At 35.9% G+C, this 17801-nt stretch overlaps 1 protein-coding gene across 1 annotated transcript; it reads left to right on the top strand.

Moving 5' to 3' along the window:
• The first annotated feature begins 6049 nt into the window (after nt 1-6049).
• On the top strand, nt 6050-17801 carry LOC128983150 (RING-type E3 ubiquitin-protein ligase PPIL2-like). The gene is made up of 11 exons (XM_054402326.1): nt 6050-6206; nt 7798-8008; nt 8465-8608; nt 9345-9510; nt 10787-10932; nt 11773-11896; nt 12493-12641; nt 13271-13422; nt 13745-13934; nt 16341-16489; nt 17409-17801. Exons 1-11 carry the CDS (start codon nt 6175-6177, stop codon nt 17494-17496), a joined length of 1551 nt encoding a protein of 516 aa, XP_054258301.1. The 5' UTR covers nt 6050-6174; the 3' UTR covers nt 17497-17801.

The following is a 17801-nucleotide window of genomic DNA, read 5'->3' as shown; positions in this document are numbered from 1 at the left end:
ATGTCCCCATTATATGACAGAAAACTGACAGTCTTTAAAACGTTGTTTTTAGGTGTGGTGTTTATGTACCAAATCTTATTGATTTATCTATTGCCGTTTTGAAAATATTAAGCCCATGCGGGACTTTAAATACACCCTGTATATGTGACCGTGAGCGCGGTAACTCGGGCAACAACGCTGCGAGTTTGATGAGATATGTTACAAACGTGTAAGCCTAAGTTTATTAGAACGAGTTCGTGAACCAGCATAATCGGACTATGGGAACGGGTGTGTCTGAATTGCGAACACCTCCAAAATGCTGGAGACTGAACTTAAGTCGCCAAGATTGCGCACAAATATTCGGAATCGGGGAAAATGGATGAGTCACTGTTTCTTGTAATTTATGGAAGATTTAATACAATTGTTTTAAATGTAATGTTTTAAGACTTGACTTGGCATGTACAAAAACGCAAAGAGTGGAAAAGTAAACGGATAAGCAAGAATTCATATGGGTGGGTTTCATCGATTTCCACTAGAGTGTGCAATTAATTGTGATATATTATATTTTTAAACGTGACAGAGTTTTTTTTTCATTTCAGGATTCTGAATCAACCACTTTCGCGATTTCGTGATTTTTGTGTTGAAATAAATATAATTTTCTAAGGAAGGGAATGTCAATGTCATGATTTCATTTTTTAAGTTTAATTTTTTTAGTCTAGCAGCCGACGCTAATAATTTAAAGTTGTTTCAGTGCTGTTTTAACTAACAGCTGGTTTCAAACTGTCATTGACGTTTTTATGTTACAAGTAGTTACTGTACTTAAATATTGATCGTCGGTGTTTGCCCGCATACTGTTTCAATTTTAAAAATGTTGGTTTTTCTTACCGTAACTGTAGGAAATCTGTAGATTTAAACTATACATCTCTAATACTTCTACACTTGGGTAAAATCAAGACTTGTCTGAAATCAAATCTGTGTAAGTAGGCCTATAAGTTTATGCCATGAAAGTTATGTCATGTTTGTAGAATGTGTGTAGTCTATATCGATATACCAAAATTTCGAGGGTTATAAAAATGTAAACCGGTGTAGCAGGTCTCTAGAAAACAATGGGGAAAATCCCCTACCGTATTTTGAGCTGATTTTATTGTTAGTGCAACTTCAGAGTATACTTTTTACAAATTACATTAACATTTTCAAAATCTGTTTAAAACTCAATGAGTTCACAAATTAACCCCTTCCAAATTAATTAAGTACATATGCTGGATAACACTGATAATTATAAATTATGTTAATGAACGAATTATGGTAAAAAGATGAAACTGACTTTAGTAAATAACTAACTAAACTTTTCCTTGACTATGTTAAACAAACGTATTTGGCTCAGGTATTCTTGGGAGGGATACCTGAAGTGGGGAAGTCTAAGCTATTTTACAAAAAATACTTCCCGCTATAAATACAGTTGTACTCTACGAATTAATAGTCTGCAAATTACAGACGAATTCCATAAATCAATACTCTGAGAACAGTGGATACTATACTTAGGATTTATGTTCTCTTGCAAACTTTTAAGTTATACGTATTAATATTCTGCGAACTACAGGTAGATTTAAATGTGTAACTTTCAAAACAATGGGCGACCGTTCATGGAATAACTGTACTATAATACTTCAATTTCAATTTAGCTATTTAATATCAGCAGTGTGAAATCATGAAATAAAGTGAATGTGACACTGTTGCTTGCTTCTCTGTCAACGCAAACGTAAACAGTGTGAGCTTTTTCCTGTTTATTGCCGAAGAAACTAACCAATATATACTTTCTAAATTCTTTTTACGGGAAAGAGTCCTTCACCAATATCAAATCAGGAATATTCTCAATGCATTTATTTTACCATAAAATCCAGACAATTATTAAAATGTATAAAAATTATATACAGCATTTATTGCTCAATGTTTACAATTTAAGAATTAGGAAATGTGAAAATATGTTTTTCAAGTGTGTACTGACTGTATTATGATGTTGAGTGGATGGAGCATGCTCATATTAATACGAGTTGATTCCTTACTTAATTGTCACTATTATTATAAACATTTTATTTCATTTCCACGTTTTTCAAATACATTTTATACGTTGACGGAAAAAAACTATATGTAATTTATACATCATTTGATGTATAAAATTAAGGGGAAATGTCTAGAGAAAGCACAATATCAAAGTGTTAATTTGTATTTATCTTAATATCCACAACATTTGCGTAATAATACCAAATCCTTCCCATTCTTGCGAGTTCAGTCGAGCGGTGGTTAATATGGGACAGTCTCTACCCTTGTGAACAATAGCTGGCTCGAGTCACGAGCCCAAGCCCTACAGCAGGTATACCGGGGGAGATCATGGCAGGGGGGGACCTTTCCGGGGTGTGCATTTTGAAAACGATCGGGGTTAACGTATCCGGTTAACATCAATTCTAATTAGAAAATCTGGTAATTGTATATGATAAGTGAATATAATTATCTAATTAATACGCAAACTCAAAAATAACTCGTCATATCGACGAGTGCATGCTGCAATTGAAATTGAGTGTCCGCGGCCGGAAACATCACCCCCCGGTCTCTGACGTCAATATGACGTAGGGGGGTGATGTTTCCGGGGGCGACCTTTCCGCGTCCCCCCTACGGTGGCACCCGTAGGAGTCCCACACTCCCCCGGCACGTCGGGCGCTCCAGGGGGTGCGGTCAACGTATCGGGAAGTGCGTAACGCATTCCACCTACCAATAAAAAAAACCTCTATGGGAAATTCGCTAAAAAGATATACAGTATAGTTTTAGCGAATTTCCCATATAGGGAATAAGCTATTACCGTAGGTCTCATGGTAAGACCTAGACCCGGGACCGATTTACTTTTTCATTTTGAGGTCCCCAGAGGCCAAAAACACCATCCGTTCAAATTCATATATATATATATATATATTTATTTATATATGTGTCCGTTAGCGCGATAACTCGAGCAAAATTGATCCGATTTTGATGAAATTTGGTACAAACGTGTAAACCTACATTTATTCGAACGAGTTCGCGAACCAGCGTAATCGGACCATGGGATCAGGGGTTTATGGGGGGTTTTATGGGGTAAAAATGGGTTTTTCTCATTTTTGACCCTAAAAACATTAAATTTCTAAATTTCTCTCTAGACCATTTTGAAGAGCTTAAAAAAACAAATAATTTAGTATATTGAAGTGTTTTTGAATGTTCATTGACTACGGAGAAAATTAAAAAAATTGTAAATTTAAAATTCCCATGTTATTTTTATGGAGAATAAATAAACTGTTCTAGTTTGCTTGTTTATGGATATATTTTAATCAAATTTGGCAATTTGGTTTATTTCATACTAAGCTATCAATATTTCAATTGAAAAAAAAACACACCTCAACATCTTTCCCGTAGCAGCAAACCTAACTACTCACTAAAATTAATGTTATTTAAATAGGAAATAAATCTGAAAATTTATAGGGAATATTTTAGTAGAAATCAAGCCGGGTAGATGGAAATTCGCTTAGTATGCAGGTTTGCTGGGACGGGGGTATTTGTCTGGTTCGCATAGCATACAACATTTTAATATTATTGAATAAACTCCCAAAAAACCCAATACTATAGATTAAACATATTATAAATTTATTGAATCACCACGGTCATCAGCATTAAAACAATCTGTTTTGTTCATTGACTATAGACTGTAAACCAAACCCAAAAGGGAAACGGTCACGTGCCTGGTACACTCCTGATCTTGACAGGCTCAGGCAGCAGGTAAGACATGCCTATGATCTGACCTGTGTAAGTAGTGACAATCTTTGTAAGTTAGAGTATAAGACCCTAGTTAAGAACTACAAACGGGCAGTAAAGGAGGCCAAGCTCAATTATAATGCCCTATTCATTGAAAACTCCAGCAACAAATGTAAATCAGCCTGGGCAATTGTAAAAGAAAATTCCCAATCTCTCGGAAGCGGTAATAAGCTTCCATTTCATCCAAATTAACTAAATAGTTTTTTTATTAACTCTGTTAACAGTATTAGAAACAGTATTAAGAAACCTGCAAATACTTATGATCATTTCTTACAAAAAGTTCCTTTCAACAATTCAGAGTTTCACTTTTCTTTGGTCACTTGTAGTGAGGTTATGTCAGTCATAACTAAAATGAAAAATACCAAATCCAAAGATATCTATGATATCTCCAACTGGTTCATTAAAGAAATTGTTGATGTAATAATTTCACCATTGACTTACTGTGTAAACGCCTGTCTACAGGGGGGATTCTTTCCTGATTGTCTCAAAATTTCCAAAATTTGTCCTATTTTCAAAAAAGGGGATAAAAACTGCCCAGGAAACTATCGGCCTATTAGTCTAGTACCTGTTCTGTCCAAGGTTCTAGAACATATTATTCACAATCAGATTAACAGCTTTTTTGAAAATAATTCTCTCTTTAACAAACAACAATTTGGCTTTAGAGTTGGACAGTCCACTGTGGATGCAATTGATGCCATGGTTCAGGACATTCACAGGGCTTTTGAAAATAAAGATTTTGCCTGGGCCACCTTCATTGATCTTAGCAAGGCCTTTGATTGTGTTGACCATGAGATCTTGCTGCATAAGTTGGAGTTTTATGGAATCAGAAACAGTGCTCTAAATCTTTTGTGGTCTTATTTAGCAAATCGTAGACAGGCGGTATATGCTGATGGTGAATGGTCCTCCATCGCCCTCAGCAACTGTGGGGTACCTCAAGGCTCCGTCTTGGGCCCCCTTCTGTTTTTAATTGCTATAAATGATCTGCCTATGAATCTTAGTTGCAATTCCTATCTCTATGCGGATGATACTACCTTGCTATCTTGTCACAGTGACCTTTTGCATCTTAAGTCAAATGTCAGAAACACAGTCAATACTGCTGCTGAGTGGTTTTCAGCTAATAGTTTTCTTTTGAATAAAGACAAAACACAATCAGTCATATTTTGCCTTAGACCTCTACATGATATAGGCCCACTTGAAGCTGAACTGTCCAATGTGGTAAAGTTTCTAGGTGTCCATATTGACAAACAACTGACTTGGTCTGATCATATAACGCAACTCTGTACTAGGTTAAGTAGAATGATTTGCCTTTTTCGTAAGCTTAATGATTTAGTTCCTATTAGTTATTTAAGATCAGTTTACTTTGCTTTATTTCAGTCTGCCTTGAACTATGGTATCATTTTTTGGGGTAATAGTTCTCATGTCTCCGATGTCTTAATATTACAAAAAAAGGTCCTGCGCATAATGGCTAGGGTTGATCCTGAGGAACATTGTCGCCCCATTTTTATTGAATTTAATATTTTAACTGTTATTAATTTATATATATTTAATATCATGTTAACTAGTTTTAAGGAAATGGACTCACATGCCATAAGGAGTGATTTTCATGATTTTCAAACTAGAAACAGACATCAATTTGATATACCCCATGTTAGACTGAGCAAAACAAAGAAAAGTCATAAAATTCTGGGCCTAAAATGTCTAAATAAATTGCCCAACAAATTGCTATCACTTCCTTACAAAGTTTTTAAAGCTAAAATTCATATGTGGCTAGTTAAGAATCCGTTCTACAAACTTAACGATTTTTTAGAATTTCCTAAACCATTAAATATTGAGTAATGATTGTACTTTTTTTTTCTCTTATAGTTATCCTCATCTGCATGTATTTTATATTATCTTTGTATATTTTGATTTGACCTTGTACTCTACATCTATTGTACTCTTCCTTGACAAATGTTTCCCAACATAATACCTTCATTGACCATTCCACATGCATTTGTAATGTCTATTGGAAAATAAAGCTTTGATTTGATTTGATTTGATTTGACTACAGACCTCACCTAATGTATAATCAATGGTATCTGTCACTGAGTCTATCTGCAATTCTGTACTTTGTTTTGTGACTCTGCTGTCTGTTTGTAACTCGTCTACTAACTCGTCTGCTGGTATTGTTTGTTATTATTGTTTTATGAACAATAAACATCAAACTTTAACCTTATCGTCTTAAATCCAACACAATTTCTTAAAGACACTAAAAGCTACTGTTTACACATCTTTGGGCAAATGATAGGATTGTAATAATTAAATATTGTTTGATAATTTAGTTCCAATATAGGCGTTCCATTTTCTTCTTGACTTAACACCATGGGGAAAAGACAACATCAAAAGGATAAATTGTAAGTTACCTATCTGTTAAGCTGTGGAATTTATCTTGGAAAATTTTTCAATTGATTAACAACAATCGAAAAATTGAGTTCACTCTAGCCTATGTTTATATTAGTGGTGCTCTAGGACATTCGGTTCTAATTTACGGTAAGAAATTCAAAGTTCCAGAGAATCAAACAGGTAGAAAGTAACTTATCGGGATTTCCCTTAGTAAATAATAGAAGTAAATTAAAGTTAAAATATGCATCCACACAAAATCTAAGCCATACTAACTTATAACTTCCTTAAATTTCTCATTAAATTGGCAGTGCTTTTCTTAGTTTTATTTCCTGCTCAGCATAGGCCTTACTTGAAGAACCAAGTACTCCCAACACAGGCCAACTAACAGTTGGCTAACAACAACAAACAACAAATATTTTTTGATCAGTTGCCAACACAGTGATCTTATACTACAGTGTGTGAGGGTCGAGGGATAGGTTCTGTCCCAGTTGTGGTAGGGCCTATGGTAGGGTTGCGACCTTCGGTTAGGGAAAAATCGGGACATGCCCCCCTCACCCCTGGATTAATATAGGCTTAAATACAGGCATAAGTTAAGGAACCAAAATCGGGACTGTCCCGACAGAATCAGGACGGGTGGCAACCCTGGCCTATGGTAAGAAAGGGAGCAGTGTGACTCTTCCTACTGCCAGAGCCTAAGTTTTTAATGGAAGTATAAAAAAAAATATTATAGACTGAAGCTACACCAGTTCTCTAAACTACAGAGCAAAAACTCCTCAGGAATAAAACACCATCTCCTGATAAAAAAACAGCGAAAACTGGCAATTAGCATATTCGGTAAGCTTATTTCCTAAAAATTCCTCACACACAAACGTCATCTGATCGAGAAATAGGTAGGCCTACAAAGCACTCTATCTCACCAACTTATATTTTTGTTATTTCACACACTATTTTGTTGATGTTTGTTCATATTATTTACAGAGGAGCTTAGGTTTTTTTTTTCAAAATATAATTCATGCCGTCCTCATGTAGCCTAATATACATTTTTTGTAAGAAAATGAAAATATTTCAGAATTTTATCTTTGCGCTGGGCCTAACTTGAATATATTTTTTTGTTGATTTTATCGTAACACGACTGATTAAATTTTGCGCCAGTTAAACTTAGTTAGTGGGCCGAGAAGCCAGGAAAGGACTTATTGACAGTTGGTTTCAAGACCTACGTGATGTATTATATAGGCCATAGCATTATATAGGCCTAGTTTAGTTATTGCGAGTCTATTTTATTTCTTGGTCACTGGTAGTTTATAGGCCAGATCAGTGATTGTTTTTGTGTTAGGCCTCTTGTGTTGACTGGGTTTGTGTTTAAATTGTGACATCACCTTAAGAATTTGGATTCTTTTGTAGTTTGATGCTGGTGGAGTCTTAAATAACCACCAAAACATGCCGTATGAACGTTGCAAGTTTCACTTCTAGGCTACACTTAAACTGTAGGCTATGATAGGGATTTTCAGACAAAGTATGTTCAAGCTTTTAAGCTACCGAATTTAGATATAATTTTTTTATCTTCCCTTAACCTAACTCATCAAAGTTGTATTGCTTTTTCAGGTATCTGACTTATACAGAATGGACGACTTTGTATGGTGGGAAAAAAGAAGGACCAGAAAAGTCTAATTTCCGTCGTTTGCCGTTTGATCATTGCTGTGTAAGCCTCCAGCCTTGGGAAAATCCTTATTGTGACCGAGATGGAAATATTTTTGAACTTGAAGCGATACTTGGATTTCTGAAAAAGTTTAAGGTCAACCCTGTAACTGGAAAGGTAATGCATTCTACATTATACTTGCAAAGTATGATCGGTGCAAACAATCTTCAGCTAAAAAACAAAAGCGTATAATGTTTAAACCAGTTTCATCTGGAGTTAGGTGACAAACAAAAAAGTTGTAGGTAAGAACAGTCCATCAATCTGTTTATTTGGGAGCTGATAACTTATTTCAATTAAGTTCCGAGGAAACCGCAGTGCAAAATAATGTAGCCTTTACCGGAAGTATAAATATTAAAACCACATTAAGCTATAATTTAATTATATAGTAGAGCCTAATAGATCCTAGGGACCTTTATACCTTGAAACCGGTCTGCATCTAAAGTAAAGCTAGCCTATATTTAATTACACAGTGGATTGATGAGCCAGATATCTCCAACATAACTTAATTACTGTTCAAAATTGTTTCTTATGTTGTAGTGTAGACTATATATATATAATCATCTAATATTTCAGCCTTTGGACTCCAAGTCTCTGATCAAACTGACGTTTCACAAGAACGCCAAGGGAGAGCTTCACTGTCCTGTCTTGTACAAACCTCTCACCAAACACTCCCACATGGTTGTGGTTGCCAAAACAGGAAATGTCTTCTCACACGAGGTATGTAAGAATATTGTTGATACTATGCACACTGAAAAATATTGGTTAACTCTTTGTCCCCCAAACGTCGAAATGTTAGAAACATGAGTAATATGAATGGAATTCAGGGTATAAAAATCTATGCAATTATAAATCAAAAGAATCGGCAACCTAGGAGCTACGTTTAGAACTACTACGCTTGGGCTTTTGGTTGGTGTAGTAGTGTAGTAGGTAGTCTTTCTTGTAGGAAAGATCAGCGGTTTTCTTTCTGGACAGGAGACAGAACCTTAGAACCTTAGATTCAGGGTTCAACTGAAATCATATGTTGGTGAGATCGGATGTGCAACTCATGAGGAATTCATAGCATAGGGTAGGGCACCTGAAATAAACTGTGGACGGCTTAGGTAGAAGTTTATGAGATGAGTGGGTTCTTTGAGATTTGTTACCCCAAATACTAAAGTTATCTGACTACATTGTAAAATAAATCAGCCAGTGTTGCTGCTATAGAATAGTAGCCGTCAATTGTATCCATCACTAATTCTTCTATCTATGTGTAGTGAAGTATCATGGTGCTATTTTTGTTGTGTTGCAGTTTCCAGCAATCTTAGTTGCTGCAGTCAATTTTACATCATTTTGCAACTTGTTAATTTGATAAGTTGATTCAGGATAAAAAAATTTCTACTCCTTATTTTGCTCAACTTCTGTAGGTATTCTGTAACTACTGTAATCTGTACTGTATTCTTTTGTCTTATAACAGGCTGTGCAACAGTTGAATATTAAAATAAAATCTTGGAAAGACCTCCTGACGGATGAACCTTTTGAGAAGGCTGATTTAATTACACTACAAGATCCGTCCAACTTGGCAAAGTTTAATATCTCCAACTTCCATCATGTCAAGAACGACTTAAGAGTTGAAACTGAAGGTAAGACTACTTTAACATGTTAAGCCTCTGGATCACATATTTTAGAAATAAAAGGTTAAATACCTGTAGTATTGTCGGTGATCCGGGTCAGGTCAGCTTGCTTAACACGTTGACTGCGCGCGCCGACTTAAAGCCAGGTTTACACGTTGCCAGTTGGCGAGACAACTGTCAGGAGACAACTGACTGGCTTGGAATTACTGGCTTCGTGTAAACACTTCAGGCCAATTGGCAAGCCAATTGTCCCGCCAACTGTCCCGAAATTCAGTTGTCTCCGGGAGTAGACTGAGGACAATGAGCTGGGCCCAGTGAGGCCCCCACCCCTCGAAAACCCAGTTGTCGTGACAATTGGCGCCGTGTAAACGGTGTAGAGGCCAACTGTCTTGTCTTTTGGCAGTAGTACCCTGGTTCACTGTAAAATGTCTGGGCAAGTGTTGGCCACGTGTGAACAGGTTCACGTTCAACTTGCCTGGCCTACGACAATTCCAAAACCACGTGATGCCAATTGGCAAAGACAATTGTCTCGCCAACTGGCATCGAGTAAACCTGGCTTTACAGGCGCTCCCCAGTGGCGGGCGAAGCCCCGGCGCGCAACCGAATCAGTGAACGCAATTGGCATTCAAATATTTCAGTCTGACGAATCACAAAAGAGCAGTGGTGACTGTGCTGCGTTACCCCAAGAGTGGATGTAGTTCACTGAAACACCCAAAGGTAGCAGCACTGCACAGATCCGTATCCAGTGTCTTTGTAATGTGGGGTGAAGAGAAAAAATCCCCGAAACCGGGACAAAAGCATTGCCAGACAGGATTTTACGGGACATTTTAGTACCAACCTACACCAAAGTAAAGCTCGCATTCTAAGCTGGCAGGCTGGCAACGATTATAACGTCTCCGTCTGAGGCTAAGCTCACACTGACTCAATATATTTCTGTTGGTCTGGTGCCGACTTTTGTCGGCGCGCGCCACCTGGGAGCACTGGCTACGTCGACTAAAGTCGGCACGCGCAGTCAACGTGTTAACCTGTTCAATCCCATAAGATAGCATTTTCTGAAAAATTACTCTTCAGTATAACCAAACAGTTTTAACAATCCAGGCATTTTTTGTCAAACATAGACCAATAATAAAGCATGATTGTATCCTAACATAGCCTTTAAGTTTAAAGTAAGGGTAAAATGTCAACCTATATTTTAAACATTTTGCTATACATCTTTTGTTGTAGGTATCTCATGTTGTATTAAAAAATTGCTGTTTGCTTACTAGTTGGTTTTTTAATTTTGCAGAAGAGCTTGAGGCCAAAGGGAACCCTGAGGCTCGTTTGAAAACAGTTTCAAAAGAAACAAGGGACATTTTAGACACTCTCAACCGTGAGTACAAAGCTCCTGAAGTCAAAAATGAGGAGAAAAAAATCGCCGACAAGTTTAATGCTGTGAGTTTTTATAAATCAACAAAGCTATTTTAGGATATGATTTCATAAGATCCTATGATTAACTAAGAATTTAGAATTTATTACTATTCTGTTCATTTTTTCAATAACATGTAAAATTAAATCAATTTCTTGGGTTTAGAGCCACAATTCTTATATTTGTTAAATATGTTAATCTAATTTAACAATATGACTTTAAATAATAATAGCATGTCAAGTTTTGAATCTGACTTTAGAGTAACTGCCTCCTTGACAGGTAATAGCCTCCTCGTACCAAATATAGAATTATCAGAGACTACATGTAGCGGGTCGCTACATCCATTTCACCACATATACATGGTGCCATTTAATAGTAAAGGATTTACTCATAGGTTTACATTATACAGCCGTTAGTTGTCAAGGAGTCAGCCACTGGCCAAATAGTAAAACCTACAGTAGCTTTTCAAAGATATTCTACCTTAATCAGATTTGCCGACCCAATTAAACTAGCCAAAATGTTTATCATGAGGAATGAAGTAAAAAGTCTTCAAACTTAATCGAGAATACTCTACAGTTATATGAGTCTTAGACCAAACTTGTTCTGAAATTTAAACTTTTGTGCTAAAAATATCATAAAATGTCCTTCAGCATGGCAATGTTTAGGTTATATTCTTCAGCATTCTAAATCAATGTATTTTGCAAGTTTTGTAAATCAGTATTTTGACGGATGAACATGTTTTCTTAATTTCACTCCTCAAAAAAAAACTATGTCTTACATTATCTTGATAAGTAATTTTAATGTTTAAGCTAAACTTCATGTATGGCAATTTTTTCAAATTTATATAATGTTTCATGGATTTTCAGGCTCATTATTCTACAGGAGCTGTGGCCGCCAGTTTCACATCTACTGCGATGGTTCCACAAACTGAACATGAGGCAGCTATCATTGAAGAAGACCTTGTCCGCTATGAGAGGGTTAAGAAGAAAGGTACCTAAATTTGAATGAATCATTGTTGTGTTGTAAATTTAATTTTGTGCTTACACGTTCACTATTGCATTAATACAGAATTTTCCAATCATATGGATGAGCGAATATTTGTGCTGCAGTCAGTGTCCTCCCACAGAGAGGTCAAGTCCTGTATTGACGTACAATATATATTTTTTGTCAGTGTTAGGCTAATATCTTTGTAACGGTCTGTTAGAGTGCCCTGAACCCCCTTTTACAGTGGTCTGCAGTGATCTCTATCACACATTTGTGTTGCTTGATGATTATTGATTAGTGATTTCATGTAACAGTTGCAAGACTTTTAGTTTTTTACAGCAACATGCAAGTCAAAGAAAATAGTGAACAATGTAAAGTACATGAGAAGAAATACAAATCAAAATCAAGTAGTAGTGCAAGATTAGGAATCACAAAATGTTAGTCATGATTCTGAAGTCCTTCGTGCAATGGATCGAGCATCCAACTCATCTCTTCTGACTCAAAATGGAACTGCTTGATCCTTTGGTGTAAAGTTGAACTTGTTGTGATTATTTATTAACTCACTTACAGTAAGAGGTTATTTTAATTTAGTTTTATTTTAGGTTATGTTCGTTTGGTCACCAACTTCGGCCCACTGAATCTTGAGTTGTATTGTGACATGGTTCCCAAAGCTTGTGAGAACTTCATAAAACTTTGTGACAGAGGCTATTACGACAACACAAAGTTCCATCGCTCGATTCGTAATTTTATGGTTGGTATTTATAAACTGCATTAGATGCTGTATAATTTTAATACATCGGCCCCCTACTTTAAATCGAAGGTAGATTGGTGTTTTAATGAGACCAATTAAATTATGTGTGTTTTGTTTACGCATGCATTTTAAACTTAAAGCTACATGGTACTCTAGCAGTTGAGAAAACTTTAAAACAGTGAATGAGCTGTGTTCCCGTAACATAATGAATGTATCTCGCCCAATCACAAATACATCATGATCACATCTGCGATTGCGGCAACATCGTAATTTTTGATTATGGAAACTTGATGGCTTCTAACATGGCTTGTTTTCCTAAAATTCTTAAAAACTTAAATCTCATAAGGAATGCCTTAAAAAATTGTCTACTATTTTCAGTTCTTCAATATTTCTCTTTTTAACAGTCAGCTTAATTTCAAATGCATGAATGTATTTTTTTGATTATTTTCTTTTGACTATAGTTATGGGAGATAAACTGATTTGCTATTTTTACTTGTGAATGAATATTATTGTCTTATGATGGGGATTATTGTAAAATATAAACTGTAGGTAAAATATGCAAGCCACAAACATGAATTTGTATTTTCACAAATATTTTGTATACTATTTATTTCGTTTTTGTTTTTCAGATCCAAGGAGGAGATCCCACAGGTACTGGCGAAGGTGGTGAGTCCATTTGGGGGAAGCCTTTTGAGGACTTTTTCAAACCTAACTTGACCCACGCAGGGCGAGGGGTTCTGTCCATGGCCAACTCAGGTCCTAACACCAACAAGTCTCAGTTGTAAGTCAGACTTTGATTGTAGAATGCTTTAAATACTTTTTAACTTAAGAAAAAATGCACTGCTCATTATTTTTAAAATTACAGTACAATCCTGGCTAGCCTAAATTGAGAGAGGCAGCCTTTTTGGTAAAATTTGTGATAATCATTTTTTGGAAAAGATTTTCCAATAAGAGCCTTTTTTTGTTTTAAAGTGAACTCCAGAAAAATTTCTTTGAAACTCATCCCACGAACTCCAAAATTGTTGTATGTCAATCAGAATTGTTGAGTGTCATGACACTACCGTTTTTGTAAAGTTAAATGTTGATTGTGATTCGTTTTACAGTTTTCTGACGTATCGGTCTTGCCGTCATCTCGACAACAAACACACTGTGTTTGGAAGAGTGGTTGGTGGCTTGGATACGTTGTCCAACATGGAAAGAGTCGAAGTTGACAACAAGGACAGGCCAATAGAGGACATTATAATTGAGAAGGCTCAGGTGTTTGTGGATCCTTATGTGGAAGCTGATGAACAGGTTAGTTGTGTTTTCTGTTTAAAATTTCTTTGTCAGTCAGAATTAAGTTAGGTAGGTATCAACCAGTGATGGTCGGATCCGGATATCGGACTACCGGATCCGCCGGATCCAAGCTAGAACCGGCACCGGATCGGATCCAAAAAATTCCGGATCTTGGGCTGGATCCGGTTTTGATGGATCCGATTTTTTCAAATTTTTTCCCGATTTTTTTCCTAACACAAAGCTGTCTGTATCACTGTACAACCCCGATTTTTTTACCAACACAAAGCAGTCTGTATCACTGTACAAACCCGATTTGTTTACTAAAATAAAGCTGCCTGTATCACTGCACAACCCCGATTTGTTTACTTAAATAAAGCTGTCTGTATCACTGTACAACTCCGATTTGTTTACTATAATAAAGCTATCTGTATCCATGTAAGAGACCGATTTTCCCCCGATTTGTTTAGGCCTACTAACACAAAGCAGATTGTATCTCTGTACAACCCCGATTTGTTTACTAACATAAAGCTGTCTGTATCACTGTACAACCCCGATTTTTTTACTAACATAAAGCTGTCTGTATCACTGTACATCCCCGATTTTTTTACTAACACAAAGCTGTCTGTATCCATGTACAAGACCGTTTTTCCTCCGAGTGTTTGTCTCTTGGTGCAAACAACTTATATGGCTAGGCCATGTCTCAATGCTTGTCTCTAGATACAAATGACTTACATGGCAAGGCCATGTCTCAGTGTTTGTCTCTAGATGCAAATAACTTATATGGCTAGGCCATGTCTCGATGTTTGTCTCTAGATGCAAATCACTTATATGGCTAGGCCATGTCTCGATGATTGTCTCAGATGCAAATAACTTATATGGCTAGGCCATGTCTCAGTGTTTGTCTCTAGATGCAAATAACTTATATGGCAAGGCCATGTCTCGATGTTTGTCTCAGATGCAAATAACTTATATGGCTAGGCCATATGTCTCGATGTTTGTCTCAGATGCAAATAACTTATATGGCTAGGCCATGTCTCAATGTTTGTCTCTGATGCAAATAACTTATACGGCAAGGCCATGTCTCAGTGTTTGTCTCTAGATGCAAATAACTTATATGGCTAGGCCATGTCTCGATGTTTGTCTCAGATGCAAATAACTTATTTGGCTAGGCCATGTCTCGATGTTTGTCTCAGATGCAAATAACTTATATTCCAAGGCCATGTCTCAGTGTTTGTCACTAGATGCAAATAACTTATATGGCAAGGCCATGTCTCGATGTTTGTCTCTAGATGCAAATAACTTGTATGGCAAGGCCATGACTCAGTGTTTGTCTCTAGATGCAAATAACTTATATGGCTAGGCCATGTCTCGATGTTTGTCTCTAGATGCAAATAACTTATATGGCTAGGCCATGTCTCGATGTTTGTCTCTAGATGCAAATAACTTGTATGGCAAGGCTATGTCTCGATGTTTGTCTCAGATGCAAATAACTTATATGGCTAGGCCATGTCTCGATGTTTGTCTCTAAATGCAAATAACTTATATGGCTAGGCCATGTCGCGATGTTTGTCTTTAGATGCAAATAACTTATATGTCTAGGCCATGTCTCGATGTTTTAGATGCAAATAACTTAAATGGCAAGGCCATGACTCAGTGTTTGTCTCTTGATGCAAACAACTTATATGGCGAGGCCATGTCTCAGTGTATAAGATATATTAACCTTTAAACATAATCCGATTTAATTTTAAACAGTATGATTTAAATTGGCATTCTGTTAATTACGTTTTTTTTAACCCGCCCTTATGACAGTGTGTATCTGGATCCGGATCCGAATTTTTCAAGATCCGGATCCGGATCCGGTACCGACATTTTCTTGGATCCGCCCATCACTAGTATCAACATAATTTTTTGCGCAGCAGTTTACATTAACACATTAACTGTGTTTGTCACCATTTTGGAATGTTCGGTTGGGTGTAGTGGATTGATTTAGAGTTGCCGTACACACATTGCATGTTTTTTATCCATTTGGGCAATATTAAATTTACCTACCATTTTGGTGTCAATTATGTAACTCATATTTAAATTTTTAAGTTTAAAATTACTTTTTACCAATTTTTTCTTTAATTTTAAGTATGATTTCAAAAAATCTAGGAAAATAGTTGAACATTCTATAATGACCCTGACATAGATCAGCCACTATCTAGGTGTTTATTAGCAGAACAAGTTCACATCAAGTATTAAAAATAGTTTTAATTGTAGACTAATTCATTGTTTTCAAACTCACAACTTGAACTATATACATACACAGTAAACTAAGTGAATTTATAAAAATATGGTATAATTGACTCAAACAGAATAGAAATTCCTGGTCATCATTTTTAGTTCCTTAATAGCACAATAACAAATTTGTCTATGATGTTTTAGCTTGCGGCAGAAAGATCTGAGGAACTGAAAAAGAGAGCAGAAGAAGCAGCTGCAGAGCAGACGTCGAAACCTCGAGTTGTTCCCAATCAACCTTTGAAAGCCTTCCACGGAGGTGTGGGGAAGTATATTCGCCCAGAAACATTAAACAGGTGAGTTGACAGAGTTCGTAATTCAGAGTGTTTACAATTGTAAACATAGTTTTTCAATTAATAATTAATGTATTTTGTTGTTATTTCTAACATTATCCGTCTTATAGGTATTTACTTGCAACTATAGCCTACACTGACACTCTCAAAAAGAGTATTTGATTTGAAAATATAAATACTTCAGTCGGTGAAATTCACTTTAAAATCATAGGCTACAAAATTCTTTATATTTTAGCCCACTCAATATACAATAGAACAAATCATTTCTCACAAAAAAACTAAATAGAATAAAAACATGATTTAATTATTACTGTACACTGTTAAGTTTGCAAAATACTGTTAGTGACTGTTACGATTTTTTATCTATTATTATAATTTTAATTTTTTCCTTGAAATGTTTAAATCACTAAATGGTCAAGGTTCTTTCGGAGTAGTTCATAGCTCAACCTTTATGTATTGTCAGTGGATTGTTATTCCTAAACATGTTCGATTTGTGATCTGGAAGTCAATCATAGAATCTTTATGTTTTGGCTTTGGATTTGGTAGTATTGTTAGTGTCGTATGTCAGGTTGCACGGCGGTTGATTGGTACTAAACATAGTTTACTGTGTCTCGTTTAGGTCTAGTGTGCAACACATATTGGGTGGGGAGAAAACCACCTAAAATAAATGGTGGACAATTTGGTTGGGTTCAGTGTGCAAGTTTCACCTCAAAACAGACATTTTGCTAATTTTCACCTACTATTACTGCCCTATTTATGTCCACCAAGATTTTTTTTAAGGTTGATGAGACGAGGGAAAACGTTATAAAAATAAGACGAGATAATAAGAAGATTAAATCTAAGAATTTCTAAGGCTCGATGAAATTGTGCCTTTCAACAAATTATTTATGAATGCTGTTAATGTAAAGTTGTTATTTTACAGCAAAGAGAAAATCTTATCACCTTCAGAACCCCCGGCTAAGAAGAAGAAAGAGGTTGGTTATCAGTTCAAAAACTTTAACTCCTGGTGATCACAAATTGTATACTAAGAAGAAAACTAACTGTTCAATACTTGTCAACTACGTTAACAGTGATAGCTCAGTCTCAGATAATGATGGACAAACTAAGTTAGACTAACTTACTATCACTTCAAATTGAAAGTTAAAATTATGATAAATGCAATTTGAGTTTTATATTTGAATCCAACAATAGAACAATATATTGTCTTGTTTTTAACGTTAATTTCTAACTTAGGTGTTTATTGCCTTTTATATATTTCCCTCAGGTTATTATTGTCAAAAGTTCAACATTAAAAAAATTCCCTGATGAAAAAATA

Source organism: Macrosteles quadrilineatus, unplaced genomic scaffold (genome assembly GCF_028750875.1).
Source record: "Macrosteles quadrilineatus isolate MER2022 unplaced genomic scaffold, UCM_ALF_1.0 Scaffold_1__1_contigs__length_201487025, whole genome shotgun sequence".
Taxonomy (NCBI): Eukaryota; Metazoa; Arthropoda; class Insecta; order Hemiptera; family Cicadellidae; genus Macrosteles; species Macrosteles quadrilineatus.
This window is presented reverse-complemented; position numbering and strand designations above follow the sequence as displayed.